At 42.5% G+C, this 24,252-nt stretch overlaps 1 protein-coding gene across 2 annotated transcripts; it reads right to left on the minus strand.

Moving 5' to 3' along the window:
• Window positions 1-736: 736 nt before the first annotated feature.
• LOC141013364 (serine/threonine-protein phosphatase 2A 55 kDa regulatory subunit B gamma isoform) lies at window positions 737-24,252 on the minus strand. 2 transcript variants are annotated; one of them, XM_073487068.1, is made up of 10 exons: window positions 24,102-24,252; window positions 23,364-23,698; window positions 11,953-12,050; window positions 11,512-11,677; window positions 10,625-10,737; window positions 9,675-9,852; window positions 8,802-8,966; window positions 7,342-7,511; window positions 2,990-3,081; window positions 737-1,846 (listed from the first exon to the last, which is right to left on the minus strand). In XM_073487068.1, the coding sequence occupies exons 2-10, from the start codon at window positions 23,437-23,439 to the stop codon at window positions 1,552-1,554; spliced, it is 1,353 nt and encodes a 450-aa protein (XP_073343169.1). In that variant the 5' UTR covers window positions 23,440-23,698; window positions 24,102-24,252; the 3' UTR covers window positions 737-1,551. The 2 variants fall into 2 exon arrangements, with proteins under 2 accessions (XP_073343169.1, XP_073343167.1); XM_073487066.1 differs by lacking the exon at window positions 24,102-24,252 and adding an exon at window positions 19,317-19,473 and having other exon boundaries at window positions 23,364-23,442.

The raw sequence follows: 24,252 nt of genomic DNA on the forward strand, positions 1-24,252 counted from the left end.
CAAAGTAATCAGTGAGGAAGGCTGGAGAGATTAGAGTACCATCTCTCTGCTGCAGCTTTGGAGGCAATCATCGATGCAGATGATCGAGTCCGCAGTCCGTTTATGGATGTTAAAAAAAACTAGACCTCATACATGTCAAAAACAGAGTTGATATATACAGACACCATTTAGGCCCTTTGATTTTTTTTTTTTTTTTTTTTGTGTGTGTTTTTTCTTTTAGAGAACAACATTAATGAAAACATTCCCCATTCTTCTTGGTTCTCAGTTTCAGTCGAGTAGAAACTGATTCTTGGACGGCTTCATTCAAAATGTACATGTAAGTGTATGAACCGAACACTGGTAAACATGCTTCAGTGTCCGAAGACACAAATAAAGGTAGGAGAGCTCAGTCATCTATGGTTACTCGTGCTGCACGGGGGCCCCGGGGCCGCTGAAGCCTTTGTACAGCTGGGTCTAAATGGTTAAGAAGGCAGCCAAGTCAGTCAGTCAGTCAATTTATAAACACCTAGGCTAAATTGGTTTTACATGCAGCATCTTTTTGCTTGATTGTTGAAATTATTTTAATCTTTTTTTCTCTTTTTTTGCTTGATTTGAGTTGTATTTAATGGCAAAGTAGCACACGACGCAGCCCCAGATGGGAAGCATAATCCACAATCTGAAAAGTTTCATCAGAGGAAACATTAATGACTGAAACACAGTGTGTGGAGCAGATATATGAGAGTGTGTCCTCATATTAGGCCGCGGTGTAGTAACCTATTAACGTCTGCTTCCATCTGCAGGACTGTGAACGTTTTGCCTCACTGAACACGGTCCAGTGGAGCTCAGAGGCGTCTGGGTGCACTTGGGTATAAGGAGAGGGTCCCGAGTTCATCCTTTCACATCACACATTATCATTTTAAATTGTCAGCGTCGTCATAATTACCATCATTAACATCATTTCACAGGAAGTTACAAAAACAGAAGTGGGGTAGCTGATCTGAAATCAAACAAACAGCCAGTTACATAAATGGCCCATTTTTCATCGCTGGTTGACAACCACGGAGGGCTTTTTGTTACACAAAACAGTGGGCAAGGGATAAGAATAGGCTTTGCTCGAGCACACAAATACAGAAAGGAGAGGAGGAGGAGGAGGAGGTGGAGAAAGCAAAAGAGCCTGAAGAACAAAAAAAATAAAAAAATACAAACATGTAAACGTCTCTCCGGTCCAAGGGGAGGTTTATCCCCCTCAGAGGCTGAGCTGTAGCAATCAACACACCATCAAGCGCCATCCAGAGGTTAACAATCGGGAAATCCACAGTTCGGACAATTTTGCAATCCATAATCCATTGCGTAATCCAGCCTGTTCCCTTTCTAGCCCTTTCTAGGTCCTTTCAGTTCTGGGAGGCCGGGGAGGAGGTGAGGGAGTGTGAAAGAGTAGACCTAGATGTGTTTATCGTGTGTGAGGGTGTGTTAGGCATATTCCTGTGGGTATATGTCCGTAAATGTGTACATTCTGGCATAGTTGTGTGTTCAGGTGTAAACTCGTTTGTATCCACCGCTGACATCCTTTCATTAATGCATCTCAGAGTTGAGTTTGTCCTGGAAGATGTACAGGTTGTTGGTGGCGGCGATGGCGATGATGTTCTCGGTCGGGTGCCAGGCTGTGTGGAGGATCTTCTTGGTGAAGTCCAGGCTGTCCACGCTGATGTCGTCCTTCCGGCGCTTTCCTCCGGCGGCACAGACCCTACGTGGCTTCAGGACGGCTCGGGGTTTGCTGCTCTCTCTCGACGCCTCCAGGGTCACGTCGCGCTTGGTGTTCCGGTCGAACATGCGGAAGAAGTTGTTGTAGGCTCCGGTCATGATCACGCTGAGAAGAGGAGAGGAGAGAGGATTAGTTGCTGAAGACTTAAATTGTCTTTTCTCTCTGAAGTATTCAACTGGGGAGGACCTTCAGTGGCTCCGCTACATGCCTAAACATAGAGTCACTTTCTCAAAATTACAATAAGGCTTCTTAGCCATTGTAGTATCTGGCCATGAAGATGGTTTCAGTTTTGTTTGGCTGGGTTTTAAGATCTTAAAGATTCATTTGTGGTGCTCACAGGTGGTGCAGAGAGTATTCAGATCATTTACAGAAGTAAATGTAGCAGTAACACACTATAGAAAATATCAATTACAAGTAAAAGTGCTGCATTCACAGTTCTACTAACTAAAGTAAAAGTACAAAAGTATTAGTAAAATGTACACAAAGTATATAAAATTGTACTTAAGTACAGTATTTGAGTGAATGTACTTGGCTATGTTCCATCAGTGACTCTCAGCATTGAATATTCACTTCGGAAAACTCAAAAGTCTACTTGTAACAGTCCTTTTTCACGTTGGATAATCCAGAAAAATGCAATGTCAACAGGAACTACTTCTTTGGAATAAATACTTCCTCACAAAACTGTTCAAAGTTCAGTCTGTGGATTATCCACTCTGAGATATCGCCGCTGAATTTTCAAATGTAATACTTTTCATTGAGGGAAGTCTTCAAACGTGTGTCTCGTTTCAGCCGGGTGAGATTAGTAACAACAGGTGACATAATATTAAAGAGAGACAAAGTCCACGTCGGAAGGAGGTTGTGATGATGGATAGGTGGGTCAAACACAGGCCTTTAACCAGGAGAGCAGGGGCTGAGCCTTTTTTTTGTTCTACTTAGGTCATTTATTTTCAGGTTCCAGTCGCAGTTTGGTCAGGTCTCACCAACAAAACCACACTGGGATTAGGAAACAATCATGTGTTTGTATGGAAATAGCACTGTTGGCTGCAGACACCTGGGCGGTAATAGCATCTGCCACACTTTAAACAGTACCTAGTGCAAGTGTGGTGACGTCGAGAGGAGGGAGGGGATTGCTACCTGCAAAACGGACAGGAAGTTCGCTAAAACGACGACACACTTGTGTTACAAGTTCTCATCTTGGGACATTCACAAGCATAGAAACACACAAACACATGCAGAAACTTGAGGTACCTGTCCGAGCCGTTCCAGGCACACTCAAACTTGTCGAAGATGCAGTCGTTTTCGTAAAGGGAACACAACTTGCTGCGGAGGTAATCGTGAACCTGGAGGAGTAAACAGACAAACAAAGACGTATATGATTAAAAATGAGTCCACAAGTGCTTCACTCTCAGGTATTGACTCTCTAAATAAACTATAAATAGAAGAGTGAGCGGATGACACACACACACAACGCACAGACAAAACACATTAAATGTGGGCAAGTTGTAACAGAAACCTCCCTGAAGGCAGCTTTAATAAGACAACAACACCGGCCCTGAGCAATACGAGGGCCAGGAGTACATTTTAATCTGAAATCCTTTTCCATATCAGTAAATCCATTAACATCTAAAACCCACCAAGGGCACGGTAATAGAGACACACATGTGAACGCACACACTCACACACATATTCACTGACTAATAACTCTTTTCCCCCCGAGCTTTCCTTCGACCTGCCTGTGTCAGCACTGTGTCCGCCCGGTGATGCAAAGGCTTGAAATCTACACCGTCCTCCAGCCGCCGCGCTCTGCATTAAGCCCCCCTATTTTCACATTCTGCATAAAGTCAGCAGTCAACAGTCGCCTCGCAATCAATAAACGGTCAAGCTGAGGTCGGGCTCACAGCTGTACATCAAACCCGGTGACATTTAGGTTTTCCCCTATGGGTCTTCTCTGCTCGAGGTGAAATGATACAGTGTCAGCTGAAGTTGAATATACAGTCTGTTTTTGTTTTTTTCCAGTCGGCGTGATCTCCGGTTTAGAGTACAGTGTCTCATCCCTCATGGGTATGTGCATATTTTCCATTGTGTGGAAATTTACCAAAATAAAAGCAGTTTATCTCCGACATCCTTTCTCTCTCCTCAGTTTACTACTTTCTCATCCTCTTATTTACAAACTCTCCCCTCATTCTTCTCTCCTCTCATCACACCATCCTCACCCCTCTTCCCCTCTCCCTCCCTCCATCCCCCTCCTCCCCTCTCCCTCCCTCTCCGTGCTGCATTGCAGATCTAGGTGTTGGGCGCTGTGTAAGGTATCCCTCCTTCCCGTTTTCACTTTATGAGTGGAGGCCCGGCAGCCTATAAATAGCTCCAGTGCGTCTTAGCCTCCCACTCCTGGCTGCCTCATGGGTCCTCACAAGTCAGGAAAACACACACACACACATGTTCACCCACACGCCCGCGGCAGGAATACTAAACACACACTGAAAGAAGGAGTTGATAAATACTTCTACTGCGCATAAAGGCATAAACAGGAGGTGGTGTGGCCTATTGTAAACACTTAGACGTGACACAAGAGACAAATTGAGTGCGGATGTGTGAAATATAACAAGCAAAGCTCTTCTTATCAGCATAGTACTTTTCAAACAGCATGTCAAGCCCACTTAATCTCTATCGCACATAGAAGGTAACATGATAATTTATTGTATTAATCTGCCAAACACGTAGAGATGCATCTACAGATTACAGTCAAAAGTTAAAAGCTTGACACCCACAAATGTTTCTGGCAATTCTGCACATACGAGAAGAAGAAGAAGTGCATTCTCTGGCGTGAAATCAATGCAATCATTCTTAAAAGGTTTTGGGAAAAAAATCTAATCATCAGTAAGTACTGTGATTCTGAGAGTAAACCATCCTCCCATGATTAATCTCCGTCTCCAACTTTGCATATTTCCAGGATGACAAGACCCTCTTTCAGTGAAGGGACAGTTAGTCACCTAACAGTTTGGACAATGCAACAGTGATTTTAGTCACACTTACATCAACCAAGTGAACATTTACAAACAGTTCTTCCGTTAGAGGAAACTGTGAGCAGCGACACTGGACTGGAAGAGTAAATCCTGCACATAACAAACGTCGGAACTGTGCTGGATTGAATTCAGAGAAGCCAGTGGGGGACAGATTAAAGGAAAGGCCCACATAGTGTGTCTTATTTGTAAGGTGTCAGGTAGGGATGTGTGCAAGATTAGTTGCCTAGTCAACCCTCCCCTCACCAGACGGCACAAGAAATAGTAGTCTAGTTATTTTAGTGTAGTCGACTTGTTAAAGTTGAAACTTTACTTTAAACGTCTGAGAAATTAGTCGTGACAAACAACCCTAGTTTCGGGCCACCACAAGCCACAAGAACAGCTTCAGTGCTGTTGGAAAAGATTCTCCAAGTCTCTTGAGCTCTACATGAGGGATGAACACCATGAATCCAGAAGATTCACCCTGATTTTGTGATTTAATTAAGGTGGTGGAGAGTCTAACACATTTAAAATGCAGCTTTTATTCTGTACAAAGCTTTATATATAAGGAGACTGTCATTTTTTATCTGCTCTTCTACAATCACTGAAGTACTGGAGCCAGACTGTGATAATGGCAGATCATTCTGAGGAACTGTAACACGAATGGAGAGCCTCATTTTCAGGACTGGATGACTGAATTAATGTCCAACAGGATGCGGGAAATATCTCCTCAGGGGATATATTTATTTCTTCTGAACTTAATTATTGTTTTTTGTAATGTTTTACAGTTTTATAACAACCCCTTGTGTTTCCGGCTGGGTATGGGCTGCGATGGGGAGGGGGGTTTGACTTGGTGTAAAATATAATGTGTCATGTTTTTCAGGTTTTTCCTTGAATTTGCCACTGAATAAAAACAGACATGGACATTTTGACATCTCAGACCTACCATAGACAAAGATCCCAAAAAATGTTCACACATGAGGATGACTCAGTGATGACAGCGGGTGTCGGAGGTGTTAAAGAACAGAAGGCACTCTCGCCTCACGCTCTGTGGGACTGCTACGTGATCAAACTTTTATGGGAAACAATTCTGAACTATATGGAATCCAGAGATATTTGTATTTCTTGTATTGTATCCCTTGGTTAAGTTTACTGTGTGACTTCTCTAATGTACCTGGACTGAAATACTAGAAAATATCTAATGTTTGGTCTTTGTGTCAGTGATCAGGTTGGTGCTTAGAGAATGAGTCCAAATGTGCCAGAATGAGAAAAACATCAAAGATATAATGGGGATAATATCAAGATGGGGGACCGGGGAGCCGATCTTACAGCCTCGTTCCTTTTGTTCAAAAGAATGGCTCATCATACTTTTTTTTCTCTTTTCATCCTTAGAGGACAGTAGCTATTAGAGTTACTTACCGAAATAATCACTAGAATAATGACAGGCTAAGATTTAGAGCAGATTTCACATGTGTGGAGTAGGTTTAACAGCACGAAAGGACTTACAGACCTAATGTCAATGATGTGCATTGAAGACATTACACAAGGTGACACCGTGTTTCTCTGCTTTGTCAGGGAATTTACGAATTTGAATTTACCCTCTGTATGAAATGTGTCAGTAAATAAAGTTGCCTTGCTTGACAACAATTAACTGAACGCTTTTATCAAAGGAAAAGATGTTCTGCTCTTCTTGCTTCAGCAAGAGTTGGATTTACCAACTGGCGGTTTGATTGGGTGAAATTTGATTGGGAGTTGGTTCGCTTCGATCATGCCAAAGAGTCACTGAAAACACAAAGGTAACATCACTAAAACATAATGTTATTATAAAGAAAAGGTGAATCATGTCATTTATGTTTGTGTTGTCTTGGGATTAATCAATTAAAATAACAGATGGACAGATGGACAAATGAATTCAGCTACATTATATAAAACCTGAAAAACATAGCGAATATTATTTCTAAGAGAGAACGAGCAACAGGTTGCGTGTGTTTGTTTCTGTCAGTAGATTGTTGGTCTTCGTGTGGGTGTAATTTTGCGGAATTGTGATTTGGTTTATGGACTTAAATTAAACGATTTAAAAAACAAAAACACATGAGCAGGACTTTGCAACAGCAGCAGAAGCAGCATGTGGTGCTGACGTGAAGGTATCAGCAGAAAAATAATAAGACCAGCCAGGTTATAAAGTCTGTTGGCTATGATTGAATGCTAGCAGCCAGCTGATGAAGCTGATTAATAAAACTGCCAATAAACTGGGCAACCACAACGTCAATGTTCTGCTTCAACACACTGCAGAGTATTCGCAGTGTGCCAAGAGTAGTTAGTGGAATACAGGTATATACTGACTTTAATTTCCAGCTTCTACTGGGTTCAATTTGTAGAAACATCATTATATTAGACGATCATCGCCCTCTGGGAGACGAGTGGATTCAAAAGAAAATATGTTAATGCCTCCTCGCCGGCTGATCAGTTCACCTCGCTCAGAGTAAATTTGCTCATTGCCGGAATCTCATCACAGCAGCTGAGCCTGAGAGAACATATTCATTCTTGTCTTCTTCTGTGTTTTAATGCTCCCTCGTGCTTTTCATGTGGTCTGAAACACACCTGGTAGGTCTCCAGGGGCTTGCTCTCCATGTTGAGGTCCCAGACTTTGGCGGTCAGGTAGTCTCTGGTGAGCAGGTAGCGACCGCTGTGGCTGAATTTGACGTCTGACACGGAGGAGATGATCTCTGAGAAGAAGGAGCGGGCGCTGGGGTCCTCGGGCTCCTCGAACACTGGGGAGGGAGGGGGAGAGAAAGGGGGAGGAAGGGAAATGCTGTTAAGACAGGTGGCACACAGAAACACAGTTGGATGTGTGTGTCTTTATGTCATGTGCACAAATAAAGAAATCTCTCAGACGAGCCTTCATGTTCACTATATGAGGCAGACAAACTATAGTGTGTTAATGGACAGGTGTGTCTGAATGATTCTGCAAGAACAATCAAAGGTCTTCTATAAATAATAATACAAAGACAGAAAACTGGTAAACACTGTCATTTCTTATTGGATGTAACAAACAAAAACTAACTTGCTGCTTGTTTGGGCGCTCTATTGAACACAATTTGCAGTGTTCACTGCACTGGTGACTCATACTGGTCAGAGCTGTAAAATTCACAGGGAAACTGCCATTTCATCTTTGAAGTAAACATGAAAGCTGGGAAAGCATCAATCCAAGAAAATGTGGCATGAATAGATTTATTGTCCCTTCAGGTCAGCAAACTACTTTTGCTCTGTATAAATGAAAGAATGAACCTCCAAAGGGAGGAAATATTAATGGAAAATGGTGAAAAATGATACAAAAGAAACATTTTGTGGCCCTGAACTGTGAGGAAATCAAACTTCTTACACTTTGAGATGGGGAAGCACGATATCGATTTTTTTCAGCCGATACGATGACTGATAATTGCCTGCTTCTCACGGCCGATTACCTCAAGATAACCGATGATTTCACACACTCATCACACTCGTCTCTGTGATTATTGGCGGATAGCAAACCAACTTTCAAGGTGCAAATAACCACCTGCTGTATCAGAGTTTATACATGCTTGTTAAATCGAAGAAAGGAATTTTGCCGTCTCAGGATTTGCAGGTCTCAGCTAGTAAACTACAAATTTACTACTTAGTATTTTACATTTACAGTATATATACAGTGAAATCTTGGAATGCACAGCCAAGGAAGACAGTCCCCACTCTTCACTACATGACCACACATCAACAGGTCTGGATTATTATTTGGATACACCTCAAATTGTACTCACTCATAGCCATCCACCTACAGTAAATACGCCAGATTGTTTTCTTAAAGCTCGATGCATTATTCACTGAGAAATCCACCTCTTCTAAAATCCATCTAAAACCTTGTGGTATTCTTTGAAAAATGCTCAGAAGCTAAATTTGCTCTCTCTGACTTGTAGTTCATAGGTTAAAACAAGGAAAACTACCAGTATCTGACATTTTGACCTTTTGAGGAAAGAAAAAAATAAGACATGTTAGTCTCCATGCCAGCTCTCAGCAGGTTTACTCACATTTGGAGTGTTTGTCGCACAGTGCTGCTTCTCTCATGTCACAGAGGCGCAGGGTGCCTTTGCTGCTGCTGTAGACAAACAGGTTACAGTGGTGGGGGTGGAACTCAGCCGCTGTGATCACCTCTGTCAGATCCTCCATGTTGGCTGGTTTGATGTCCACGATGTCTAAGAAAAAGTGTCGCTCAGGAAAACAACAGAGACTCGACGCCCCAGGGCCGTCAGTTTGTTTTAGCTTGAACTGTTTAACCTCATCAAGTGTACGCAATCATTCATACATTTTATTCACTAACTTACTCAATGAGAAACTGATTATATTGTGTTTTATTTCATGTAGAAACCCACTCAGTTCCAAAATAAAAGCATGTAAAAGTGGATGTAAATGTATACACACCCAAACACACTGCAAATAATTTACAGAGGAAATAAAGCAAACTAATTTAAATATATCTTGGGGGGATTGTTGGGAGTAAAGTAATTCCATATTCAGATAAATTGTAATATTATAAATCCTGTCTGGGTCAGGGATGTGACTGTACTGTGTCCTATTGAGCTGGATTAGAACCAGAAAGGAGCTGAAATATTTATGCAGCCTTTGAATTATTCATTAAGCTACATTTTCACTCCTCAAGAATAATATTACCCTCCCCCAACACTGTGTGCCTTCTTGCATTTCTTTATACAACAAAGTGGGATTTGTTGGAATTTATTGAGCGTGTGTGTGGGCAGGGATTGATTACTGAGCATGTGTTAGAATCTATGTGTTAATATATGCAGGAATTATCTGTGTCCTTACACTTTAATAATTCTATTCCTGCTTTTACATGCGTTTGTGCGCCTACACAACTTCTCCGCACTCAACTACACAGAGGATACTGAAGCTGCGGTCGGTGATGTCCAGATGCCAGAGGTTGATCCTCAGGTCATCGGCTGACATGTAGGTCTCGTAGTCGGAGTTGACGGAGATGGAGTTGACGTGGTAGGTGTGGGCGTTGGCGAACACTCGGCGCGGGCTCACCTCCACCATCAGGTCCATCGGCATCAACACCGGCACCTTGAAGAGAGCGTTTCAACATTAGAGGTGGTCAAGAAACAGACAGCGGATTCAATTTAAATTATTTGTACTGTATTATGAATTAATATTTAAAGAATTACTTCCTTTGACATCAATAATATATAATAACTAGAGCCGCTCACTCGCTCGCTTGATAGTCAATCAAGAGCCAATTCAGTGCGTGACTTACAGCTCTTTTGGCTGCATTTTCATACCTCGACATTTGCATTTAATACATCATTTCACTGACAATGCATGATTTACATTTTTATATGCGGCTTAAATGTGTGTCCTTATTTGCATACAGCACAGTGGGAGACCCAGCGCCATACACATACATGCTCTCTACAGAGAAGGACATGTTGAACTACTGTGGCTGCTGCGTCCAGATTAACAAGAATCCATCGCAAAATACAAACACTGATGCTTTGACTACTTTAGATCCAGTGCAGATGTTGTGTCACTCTTCTGCACAGCTGGAAATCGAGGTTTTCTCCGCCCCCACACACTCACGCATACACACATGTACGATTGTGCCAGTGACCCATTTTTGCACATGCAAACACATCTGTACCTACTGACCCAGTTATGCTGCACAACTAACTGCATGAATATGCTAGTGAGAGAAAGATTAGAAAAATAGGGTAGATAGATAGATAGAGAGATAGAGAGATAGATAGATAGATAGATAGATAGATAGATAGATAGATAGATAGATAGATAGATAGATAGATAGATAGATAGATAGATAGATAGATAGATAGATAGATACCTGTAGGGAGGTGACGGTGGAGATGTCCTTGATGCGACCCTCCTCATCCTTCAGGTTGTATCCCTCCGGCCGTTTGTCTCTTTCACTCACCTTCCACAACTTAATGGTCTTATCTGTAGAATCAAATGGAGCCATTAAACAATCAGATAAGATCAGATATCATTTGAAAGTGTGACAAATGATTTTAAGGTACTTGTTCATATGCTCTGAGGTGAGGAAAGTTATCTGGAGAGCTCAGATTCGATGTGATTAAACACATCAGTGTAGGATGAATCATCTCATCTCAAATTGATAAAGATGAAAGCCAAAAATCTTTGAAAAAACAGAGCTTTTTTAGACACTTAACTCAAAAGAAATGACTTAATAGACAAGATAATCCTCCACACTCCAATCTGTCAGCTTTGAAAGACCGCGTGGATCCTGAAACTCTAAATGAGCTAACAGCGGGGTTTTGTTTCATCAACACAGTCAAAGACAGAAAGGCTCTGTATTATATTGATAAAATGATAGCAAGGGTTGCAGCAGCATTACCCAACTGCTGAGGCAGGTCTTACATTTTTCATACCCTCAATCATAAATAATATAGTGCTTAAATAAATCAATAACAGGGCGCTCAGGGAAAATCTATACATCTTCCAATATAGCCATAAACTTGGAGCGTAAACTGATGATGGGACCTCTTATCCGGGGCAGACTAACTCCTAATGCACTCTCTCTTTAAGGAAGGAAAATCTCAAATAGCAGTAACGTAATTTCAACTGCCCATTCCTGCCTTTTAAAAATCATCCAAGTAAAGTGTTTTGCCACAAAATATCATCCGAGCACATCACTGCTTCCACATCTTCCCTGCTCCTCTATGATGCGTGTATGTGTGGGAGGTCTCTCACCATTGGTGGAGAGGAGGAACTGTGCAGCGTTCTGCTGAGGCAGCCATCGGATCTTATTGATCTTCTCCTCGATCTCCAGACTCTTAAGGTAGTCGAACTCGGGTTCATGGCTCTGAAAGGTGCTGTAGACATTGTACTCTCCCTGGGAGAATGGCTCAATCTTGCTCTGTGGAAAGAAAAAAGGGAGGTATGTGGAAAAATGTACAAACTCAGGGCGTGAGCCAGCCTCCGTCTCCCTTGCTCATGTGAGGAAGTAGCATGGCACGGACTCTGCACAGCTGTAATGATACACTATCTGACACAGCAGGAGCATCAACTATTTATCATTCAATCTAGACTGTAGCTGGAGGGGAACGGTGTGCGTTCATCGCTGCTCTCAGAGCTGCATTGAGAAATGGTGTATTTGTGTGTATGAGTGTAAGTGCTGACGTGTGTCTCTACCTCAGGTTCCCTCTGGAAGATGACCACTCGGCCCCCTTTGTCCCCTGTGGCCAGGAGCTCTCCGGTGTGGTTGAACTCAACAGTGGAGATGATATCAGCTGAGGAGGACATAGAGACGAAGATGGAGACAGAGAGGGGTGGGGGAGAGAACAGAGAGAGAAAGAATACCCATTAGCTAATTGACCACACATCATCATTCATCTTCATAATCTGTTTATCTGACTCTAAATTATTAAACCGAGGCAACAGTCAATGCATTAACATGTAAGTGGATTAAAATATGCAAATGAATGTGTAGAATAAAACAATATTTGATCAATTACACAAATATTCTGCAATTGCGTGTGAGCCTTCAGAGAAAATATACTATAAGCCCACACACACGCATACAAACAGCTGTTTCACAGGAGGCGCAGGTGTTTCAGCATGACACGTACACAATGACGCAGACTATGACACCCCAGTACACAAGATTACAGTGTCACTTGAGTTCATTGTGTGTTTGTGTATAGGTATAATCATGCACTCTATAATCTCTGTAGCATCTAAAAGCGTAAACACAACTCAGAGTGTAAATGCCGAGTGAATATCATTCCAATATCATCTTTCAGGGCAGCCATTTGCATATTTGCGACACTCGCTCTGTGTCATGAAACACCAACACAGTCTGACTGAGTGACAACACTATCAACGCTATTAATCCACTTAGCATTCACTGACTCAGTGCTTTCAGTGGACCTTCCTGCATCACCCAATATACAGAATGTGGAATGGAAAGCACTTTGCCGTCTAATGAAGGGCATGCAAGCGTCATATCTATGTAATCCCCTCCCTCTCCTTCTATACTGCTCCTCCTTTGCACTAGCCTCTGTACCGCTGTAGCTAATACGGTGTGAAGCCAGGTAAAGTCATCTAAGGTCATCTAAACCTTAAAGTTCAATCTAGCCGCACTAGTATGTGAGCCAATTTGCTAGTCTTGAACGCCGCGCAACAAATAAATAAATAGAAAACTCCACCATCATGATGTAGGCCCTTATTTTGACGTGCTTTGTCATCTTCAAACAGAGCAAACAATTGAGGAAGTGAACTGAGTGTTCAGCTCAGATGTGGGTTGGACTGTTTCCACACTTGTAAATACAAAGGCTGCGTTAAGGACAGACAGTTGCTGGTGATGCTGATCATGATGCTGTTGGCTTCGGTGACTGGCTGATGTTCAAAATGGACAAAATCAACCACAGATGCAAAAAACGCACAGATTCTCAAGCTTTCATTATCTTATTTTGTCCATTAATTGATACTGAATCATGATACAGCAAAACAGCTCAGCAGAGCAGTTGCTAGTGTGTGAGGCAGTATCTTTAAGACCAACCAAATCAGCTCACTACAAAACAAACAGCATCCTCTGGCTATCATGGCTATCGTCTGACAACGATTTTGCTTCTTTATCTTTTTTTTCCCCAGCTACTGGCGACTTATGAAAAAATCCGGTCAAAGACATCATCTGTCAACTCCAACTCCATTCTCACATATCTAGATGCTAATTGGATTGTAAACAATGACCAGCACACAGAAGAGAAAGTCTGAGCCTGTATATCAGACATTATTCAGATGTCTGCTGGCTACACCGGATGCTCCAAAACCATTGGGCAATGACCCCAGTAGATAAAACATCATCAGACAGTGGCCAATCGGTTTGAGACTGAATTTAGCCTGGCTAGTTGTTCCCCCCTCGTTCCTGTCTTTATGCTGACCTAAGCTAGCTGACTGCTGGTTGTAGCCACATACTTAGCTATAATTATATTTAGCAGTAACATTGCTAGAATGTAACTTGTGCAACTCACTAACATAGCATTGCTGATGGTGAACATAGGAAGATAAAAGCTACAAACTTTTTTTGACTGAAAAGTACTCATTGCAAACCATAAAATTGATAAACATATTCCCTCTCAAAGCACAACCTTTAGTTATTTACAGATTGTGTCTAAGGCAGTCAAGTAAAACTGCATGACCCACAGGTGTAATAATATGCTGCACTTTGACTGACCCACTGTTCTAGCCTCCAAACCAGTCATGCCTCATTGAGATTTTTTTAAAGTTCAAATCCGCCATTGCGCTACACCAAATAATCTTCAAAAATGGCATGGATTAGATTTAAATATAAGGCTCATTTCAGATGCCATACCCCATGAAGTCTCTGACCAAGGAGTCCACTGAGCTCAGTTTTGATAGGAGGAGAACACGGTCCTCAATAAGCATCGACTGTAATAAAAATAGAGGGTTTATTGAGAGTCGGGGTGATTCAAAGCTGTAGCCTTGCCTATTTTGTGGTGGCCTTGAGAGAGGGAGGTTTTATGATGAAGGGGAGGCAGGGACTGCTCCTCAATCTCTACACCAACACAACCCTACACCTCGCCCTGTTACTCACACATTTGAGTACTGTATTACTGGTTGCCTCTTTCTCTCTATCATTTTTCCACTATTAACTGCACTGTTTCTTGATCCTTCAAACACACTGCAGTAGCTCCTTTATTCTCCAGTTTCAATTTCTGTCCTCTGTTCCAGGCTTTCTCTCGCTCTCTTGATCTCTCTCCCCCCACGCGTTCTTTTGTCATTTCTCATCTCGTGTTCCCCAGTTTCTCTCTTTTGCCCCATTTCGCTCTCTCATTTCCTTCTCGGTTGTCTATCCACATTCGGCTCACTCTCTTTCTCATCCCTCCCCCACGGCACTCTGCTGCCAGTCTGTAGGTTAGCGTGTATGTACTGGCGGTGATGCTGGTGGTGGAAGAATGGGAAGGATGGAGAGGGAGGTGGAGGGAAGAGGCGCCGGGGCGGAGGCGGTGCAGGGGTCTGTCGGTGAGCAGGGGTTGCCATGGTAACAGGCTGAGCCAACCAGTAGCAGCGGTACTCGTTAACGGTTAGCCGTAGATGGCAGTGTGGTGAAGGAGGAAGTGGGATTCATCAATCCAATCCTCGCAGGAAGGAACGAGCGCGGTAAAATAATTATGCTGTTGCAGTTTTGTCCACTGGCAAACATTGCTGAAGTAATACCAGGAGATGGAGCGGCCGCTGAGGTCTAAATTGAGGATATGCAGATAATTAATGCATACACACACACACGATAGCACTCCCAAAAACAGACCCCTGCACATGAAGTGAAATTAACAAACACAGGTACGCACACCAGGCAGCTTTGAATGCACGCAGTCACGTAATGATGCACAGAGAATGTGTGTGTGCTTGATGCTTTGTGTGTGTGTGCACATCCAACACATTTACTGATAACTGTGTCTCCACTCAAGTCGCACAGAGAAAGAGCTAAGCTAAGCAAAACCACAGGAGTGGCACACAATATAGCTGAATAAAATATGGAGCACACACTCTACTCTCTCATCCTCTGTCTGTTTTCAACCTGAAGCCTCTTCATCTTTCTGCGATGCTCTTTCCCTCAAACACACAAACACAGAGAGAGAGAGAGAGAGAGAGAGAGAGGGAGAGAGAGAGAGAGCACTCACACCCATCTGTCTCTCTGATGGTCTTTATTAGAAAAGCACTACAGAAAAATAATCCTCTAGGAATACAAACAACCACTGCAGAAACAAGTATCACGAGTGCTGTGGCTCTCTTCCAAGAGGAACCACTGGCCACTGTACTAATGTGTGTGTGTGTGTGTGTGTGTGACGCTCTGTTAGCTTGTCAAGCTGTAAGTCAGTGTCTTATAGTGTGGATGTGTGTGTGTGTGTGTGTGTGTGTTTGTGTGTGCTACAGTATAGCAAGCTAGCTGCGTCTGTCTCCCACAGACAGTCCATTAGCATCAGCAGGCCCGTCTGACTCATCGCCACACTGCAGGAGCTGGGGGAACACACTGTGACTGCAAGTGAATGCACCCACGCATACAGTACATTTCAGCACAAAACAACACACCGACATGAATGAACCGAATGACACTGAGAAGTTTAAAAAACATGCACAAGTGTAAAAACACCAAACACTGAAATGCACTGTGAGGTGTTGACAGCAGCTCATCATCAAAGAATGTTGTAGAGTTAATTCATTGGTGAATACAGAAGAAAAGTTGCTGTTTTTTCTTTTTATGTCATTGCAAATTGAATATATTGAAAACTTGGAAATGTTGATCAACCACAACAAGCGTTTTTAAGACCTTGGGCCCATTTTTGAAAGGGGATATTTGCAAATCCAACTAACCAATCCAATAATTTCTGAAGACTGGAATCCTTGGTCCAACAAAATGTTTCATCAGGAAAATAATAAGTGGATTAATTGACAACCATAGTTTGTTCTCATTAGGGTTATTTGTGTCAACAAAAGTAGTCAAAAAGACACTCTGGAGAGGAGATGAGATGTAAGATGAGATGATATATGAGATATGAGATGAAATATGATATGAGATGATATATGATATATGACATTTGAGATGATATATGAGATGAAATATGATATGAGATGAAATATGATATGAGATGATATATGAGATGATAAATGAGATGATATATGATATATGATATGAGATGATATATGAGATATGAGATGAGATATATGAGATATGAGATGGGATATGAGATGATATATGAGATATGAGATGAAAGACAGGAGATAAGACATGAGATATGAAATGATATATGAGATGATATATGAGATGATATACGAAATATGAGATGATATATGAGATATGAGATGAGATATGAGATGAGATATGAGATATATAAGATATGAGATGGGATATGAGATGATATCTGAGATATGAGATGAAAGACAGGAGATAAGACATGAGATATGAAATGATAGATGAGATGTGAGATATGAGATGAGATATGAGATGAGATATGAGATATGAGCTGGGATATGAGATGATATATGAGATATGAGCTGGGATATGAGATGATATATGATATATGAGATGAGATATGAGATGATATATGAGATATGAGATGAAAGACAGGAGATAAGACATGAGATGTGAAATGATATATGAGATATGAGATGATATACAAGATATGAGATGATATACAAGATATGAGATGATATATGAGATATGAGATGAGATATGAGATGAGATATGAGATCTGGAATCCTTGGTCCAAAAAATGTTTCATCAGGAAAATAATAAGTGGATTAATTGACAACCATAGTTTGTATTATTCTCATTAGGGTTATTTGTGTTAACAAAAGTAGTCAAAAAGACAGGAGAGGAGATGAGATGTAAGATGAGATGATATATGAGATATGAGATGAAATATGATATGAGATGATATATGAGATATGAGATGAAATATGATATGAGATAATATATGAGATATGAGATGAGATATGAGATATGAGATGAGATATGAGATGATATATGATATATGAGATATGAGATGATATATGAGATATGAGATGAAAGACATGAGATATGAAATGATATATGAGATATGAGATGATATATGAGGTATGAGATGATATATGAGATGATATATGAGGTATGAGATTAAATATGAGATGGATTATGAGATATGAAATGATAAATGAGATGATATATGAGATATGAGATACAGTATGAGATATGAGATGAAAGAGAGGAGATAAGACATCAGATATGAAATGATACATGAGATATTAGATGAAATATGAGAGGATATATGATATATGAGATGTGATATGAGATGAAAGAGAGGAGAGAAGATATGAGATCAAAGGAGAGGAGGTCTATGGGATAGATGAGGCTGGTGGCGTAGGCTGAAGAAGGCGGATTTCCTGATTTCTTTTTGTGAAGACTACCACAGGGACATAGAGGGGAGCAGACGTCCTACAGCCCCAATTATAGATATCTTCGGTCTGGGCAAACACGGACCATTAAAGCCTAGCCAAAAACACACACTCCTTAAAAGCGAGGACAAGCCACCACTCAGCAGGAGACGTGTGTGCGTGTGTGTTGCCGAGTGTGTGTGCATGCTGCAGCTCAAGCACCCCGCATTTCCTGTGTGCGTGTGCACAAGTGTGTGTACTCAATTACCCTGTAGAGAAATAAATGGGTTGGAGGCAGAGAGGGAGAGGGGGGAGTGAAGTAGACGAGGGGAGAGACAGCCGGAGGGAGACGTTAAATTGATCCCTGTCCTGCAGTTTTGGAGTTATCTGGAAAAAAAAACTGGTGTATGTGTTTGTGTTAGAGGTGCACATGTGTGGAGAGGAGTGATTTAAGCCCAGCACAGCAGGGGATCTGCCATTTCTCCAAACACACATCGGCACAATGGAGCAGAGCTGGTGTGAGCCTAATGGTTATAGACACAAACAATTAGAATCACAAACCAAGCCAGCTTCAAACACACCTGTAATCCTGCTTCGTCTGGTGGTTGCAAAGACATCTTATAGCTGCATGAATTCTCACAGCTGTGATGTGTGATTCATTTTTGATCAAAATCAGTTTGTTTTCTGATAGATTTGTGACACTGTTGCATAAAAAAAAGATTAGGGACTTAGCTGGTTTACACCCAATTTAACCCCGGCGATACTGAAAACTGAGATTATGTGTCGACGCTCATAAATACTCAAATGTAATCCCATATTCTGAGAGCTGTCGCCCCTTTCATTACACTTCCACTCTAATCTTTTTCGCTTGTAGAGCTGAAATGATTAGTTGATCGACAAAATTCTATTTATGTTATTCAATTGTTGTCTTTTTGGGCAAAAATGCCTAAAAATCGCCATCTCATGTTAATCTTGGCTGGGTTTTAGTGTTTCTTATGACAGTAGACTCGGTTTTTGACTGATTTTCAGACAAAACAATCAATTTCAGTACTCTGGGACATTGTGACAGGCGTTCATCACTATTTTCAGACATTTTATAGATCCAAGATTAATCAATAAATTGAAAAAAATAATAAGCAGATGAGCTGATGATGAAAAGATCGTTAGTTATAACCCTGTGTTCGTGTGCATGGATGTGAGTGTCTGAGAGTGTCTTCTTCCATATTAAATAGGAGCATAAGAATGATAGCTGTGCTTTGAAGGAGACGGGGTGTCATCTGGTCAAACTATTTAAAGAAATCAGTCACACACACTCACACACTCCACACTGAAACAGGCAGACTAGGACAAAAATAAAGAAGCAAGTACAAAAATAGAGACGCACAAAAAAGGATGAGGCAGACAGACAGAGACAAAGTGATGTTTAAGATATTTATAACACTCAGACTCACGTGAGAATTCACCTGATTCAACCTACTCGCACACATGGCACACACACTCACATCACAAACGCCCACACGCAGCAGCACACACATTAACTCTCACATCTCACAGTGGGGTCATGTGGCGCAACTGTGCGACATAGATATGACCTTAGGGATAGAAGAGGATAGAGCACACACCTTCAGTGTAAGAGGCAAACGGCTCGGGCTCCAGAGAAAGGGTAGTGATGTCGGAGCACAGCACCTGGATGGGGCTCAACATCCTGGGGGAGGACTCCAGGGTGGAGAGGGGTGGACGGGATGGGCGGAGCTCTTCAGGCTATAGCCAGGAGCAGCCCTGCAAGAGGAGCAAGGATGGAGGGGAGGGAAGGGAGGAAGGAGCAGAAGGGAAGGAAGGAAGTACCAGGGTGGGTGGGGTTAAGGGTAGGGACTGAGTTACTGCATCACCACATTTGGCCATGAGAACCCACCAGAGAGAAAATTTCTGATGGTGTACGTATGATCATTCTGTAACTACACAACATGATGTGTTCACATGTTGAGTTTGGCAGGAAGGCTAGCAGGTCATGCAGGATGGACAGAGATAGCTTGTGGGACAGAGTCTTAATATGTAGAAGTGGAGAGTCTCACACGTCCTCAGAGGTGACAATGATCAACAATTACAAAAGAGCAGTGAGAGCTGGTGAAAGCTCAATTAATACACACAAGTATGATGACTCGCAGTTATTTCCATTACTGATTAGTCAATTAAACACAATGACATATACTCATCACGGGTTGAGAAAGCAATTTCTTTAAAGTTTGTTTGAGCAACAGTAAGAATACAGTTTGAAATCACCTAAATGAATACAAGCGAGTAAATGTTCATGTCTGAGACGCTGCAATCAACAAATATTTAGTATTTTTTAATCTTGATTGAGATTTCAGTGCATAAGACAGACAAATATCAAACAAAAAAAAGTGGGGTCAGATTTTTTATTTGAGTGCTTAAAGGTTTTTTTAGAGGAGTTTGGAATTGTTAACATATTGTACCTTGTGTCCACATGCTGCTGCTGAGTTGTCAGCCCGAAAGTGGAGCTGGAGTTTGAGTGGGCATTTATGCTGAAAAGCAGGAAGTGGAAGAAGCCAACTCCCACTGCTTTGCAGGGGAACTCTTAACTACTAAGGACTTAAAATAATGGCAGAACGTGGAAATTTCAGTGGGTTTTTTGGTGGTATGATGTAATATCAATGATGCCAAAAATGCAATCATGTACAATGTACAATTTTGTGAGGCTTACATGAGTAATTGGTATTAGTCTACGCTGTCTTATTTCAGTTTATTTCCTGACGTGCCTTCTCTTCAGCCAAATCATGCTTGGTGAAGGCTCTAATGACGAATGTGATTCCCAACACTCCTTCAAAGCGACTGGGAGGTGGTGCTTGAACTTTCCTACTAAGGAATGCTTGTTAAATTCCAATTGTTTTGAATGTAACAGTAAGCCCAGTTTTTATTTTGAATTTTAAATGTGTATGACATTTTTCCACTAAAACACAATAATTTTAAGCTTCTAGTCTGATAGTTGAATATTTACCATCTGGCAACGCTATTCGGGAGGTCAGGTTTGTTCAGGTCAGACTTCTTTTACATTATTGTTTTGTTTAAGTTTAAGGACCCAGATTTAGTCATTCGATGATGTGTAAACATTATGCAACTCTGTTTTTTATTGACTGAATGTTTGTTTGGCTAAATAAAAGATTAACCTTGTGTCCCCTGCCTTTGAGCATAACATACGTTGGCTTTCATGACATTCTTATTGTTTTTGCTTCCTGTTTTCTTTATCATTTTGCATTTTCACTTAACACTGATACTTTTGTGTACAGTACGTTGTATACAGTAATGGCTGCTAGCATTATTTATGAAATGGAAGCAGTCTTAGAAAATGCATTTAAAAAACTGTCAATAATGTCCAAATTCAGATTTTTTATGCAATGTATATTTGTTCTTAACATTTTCTCATAAACTCTTGAAGCTAATGCCTCTCCAGTTGGAGGTGAGGTGTAGCAAAGGGAGACATTGAGGAGGGCAAAAGGAGTGAGAGGACGGGAGTAAGAGATGGAGGGAAGAAGGGAGGGGAGGGGAGGTTAAGGTAGAGCTTCCCTGCCCTACAGGAGTTAAAGGGCAGGGGAATCCCCACGGGAAGATCTACAGACACACAGTTATGTATGCACACGCACACACAGAAAACCCTTGCAGACACACACACATACATACACAGACCTGACAAACAAAAAGACACACGGTACACACTCAAAGACACAGACCTGCATGTGAATGCAACACAGGACAAAAAAATAAATAAAGATGGAGACACACAGGAGCTAACACAACACACTCAAGCATAAAATGACATGCACCACCTCTCTGTCTGTCTACCACACACACATACAGAGGCACATTGTGTTTGAGCAGCCTTTAGAGCACTGTTGGATAATTGTTTGGCAGACGTGCCACTTCAGCACCGGGCAATGCTGCGAGTTGCATTAGAGGGCCGATTGGGGAAAGGGAGAGAGGGGGGAGGCAGTGGGGGATGGAAATGGGGAGGAGAACGGGGGATGGGGTGAACATGGAGGAAAGGTGGAGGGGGTTGGAGTGGATGTGGAAGAAGAGGCAGGTGATGGTTCATTTTGCTTTTTTGTGACAGGAAATCACCTCGTTTTTTGTTTTTTTTTTCATTAGAGGAATTTTTGGTGAGGTTTAGATTGTTACAGCACAACTTACACTTCTTCCTCTTCTACGACTATCTATTTTCAGGCTGTCCATGTGTTGCACAGACCGACAGCGTTCAGTGGTGTGTCCACCTTGGTGTGAGCTCATCAGCCATTCAGCCCTGAATAATGTCAGTGTCTGCCTGAGATGTGTGGAATAATTAATACTGCCATTATTGGTGGGTGGAGACGACCTGTCAGTCATATCGGCCAAGCATGAAAAGCAGCATGTTTATCATCACGGACTGTTGCTATGGCGATAATGGATGGTTGGTGATGGATGTTAAGACTGACTTTCTGCCACAGCAACATCAAAGAATCCTTTTCTGAAATGAGCAAAGATACATATTTGGTCATGGAAACACCGTACGTACAAGTAGAGAAGGACGCTCCCACACACGGAGACAAACAAAGACACACACGCAGATACTCTTCAATCTCTCACTCAGTGTGGACACACATTGCACAATCAACAGGCAGCGCTACAGGTCCCCCCTGAATACAGTACGTGCTTCTGTGTGAGGGAAATGATATTACAGCACAGACACAGGAAGCATAATTCCCTTTTCCGTCATGATACGAGGATCACAAATGAGCTCACAACACGTTCATGACCCGCCGAATGATAATCCGCTGTTCTGGTGTAAGAGGCGTGGCGAACAATGAGCCGAGTGTAAGAAACAGACTGGGGACAGACAGACAGGAAAGCTAGTGTGCAGGTGAGATTAGTGGTGTAACTGAGATTAGGAGAAAAGGTGGTTATCCGGGGTTATAATCCATCTGTTTTATGAAACAAACCAAAGGAATTCACTGGTTTGCGCGACTCGTGTGCTGCTGGACTTTGTAATATTCCCCTGCCTGAGAGTTTGGCTATATAATACTCACATTGACACCTGTTATATTCAAGTGGAGAAAGTAACAGTGACTCGATCACAATATGAGAGGTGACATGTCGTGCAATGAGTATGAAAGAACGTGGTGGAAATTTTGGCTGTTACAGAGAAAAAAAGTCTTCTTCCAGCACTCTCTGTCTCTGACACACACACACACACACACAAACGTCCGGACACAGGCCAGATCAATTCTTCCCTGCAGTGTAAGAAAATAGCTGTGTTACACAAGGTAAGAAAGTGGTTACGAAAGCACAAATAATCAAAACAAAAACAGAATGAAAGGTGGAGGACACAAAGAAATAGAGAAAGTGGGGAAGGTGAAGTGGGAAACTTGCCTAAAAAGGGTTTAGTTTTTCACCCTAGTTCATGTTGCTCTGTCTGCAACTCTGTCTGAGCACTGATCAACACGGAGCTTACAGAAGATTAGGAAGCCGTCCTGAGCTTGTTTTGCCTACCAGCATACACAAATTTTGTCCCAAACACATACACTCCACAGAAGTCCAAAACATAGATACACACTCACATGTGAGCACACTTAAACACACACTTTGTGACATATAGACAGCTTCCTCTGTCGTGTTCTTACCTTCAGTCACATAATTGTGGTCGGGGAGGAAGCCGCGGTGGTTGAGCGTCGGGGTGGCGTCAGTGTCTTCGCCCATCGGCGGGGCTGGGGGGAGCGCCCGTCTCGGTGGGGCAGCGTGGTGGTGGCAGATCGGTGGTGGAGGGGGTGGTGGGGATGCCGGCCAGCACAGCGCCCATACTGCTGCCCGCCGACGCCTCCTCAGCACAGGGGCGCAGAGCCGAGCATCCTATCCTTAAATGAGGCAGAGGGGCAGGTAGGGAGGGAGTGGGCCGGTCCCGAAGGAGGGATGGGTGCGTGGAGGTCCACACAACTGCTTCTGAGGCCCAGGTGCAAACCTGCAGGAGGAAAATTATTATTACTGAGTTCAAAAACTGCCCTGGACGAGCTTGATTTGTGCCTCACGAGAGCACACATCACTCGTGAGGCAAGAAAAATCCAGTGCACCTCGTGTCCACCCTGCAGCTGCTGAGTCCAGGTGTGGCCTGACCAATCCTACACTCTCACAAACACACACAACATACACAGCCCTGTGCTCTCAGGAATGGGTAAAGTCCCGACTTGTTAATGGATGCTCCAGGAGAAGAGAGGAGAGGAGGTGAAGAGGAGGAGGAGGAGAGTGGGGGGAGGGGAGAGAGGGATGAGCAGAGCCCCTGGTTGGTGTATCTGCAGTGCTGCTGCTCCTGCAGTAAACTCGCACGCATTGGACACACATATACAGTCGGATAAAAACACACTCACCTACACACTCGGCAGCTTGCAGGTCAGGTACTCCTCAGCGGATCCTCCATGAATAACGTCCGTCTCCTCCTCAGCAGCTAACTGTCTCTGTGGTTTCTCGGCAGTTCCAGTATGAGGAGGAAAATCCTACTGGCCCTGCGTTCTGCTGCAG

This window comes from Pagrus major, chromosome 18 (assembly GCF_040436345.1).
Source record: "Pagrus major chromosome 18, Pma_NU_1.0".
In the NCBI taxonomy this organism is placed as follows: Eukaryota; Metazoa; Chordata; class Actinopteri; order Spariformes; family Sparidae; genus Pagrus; species Pagrus major.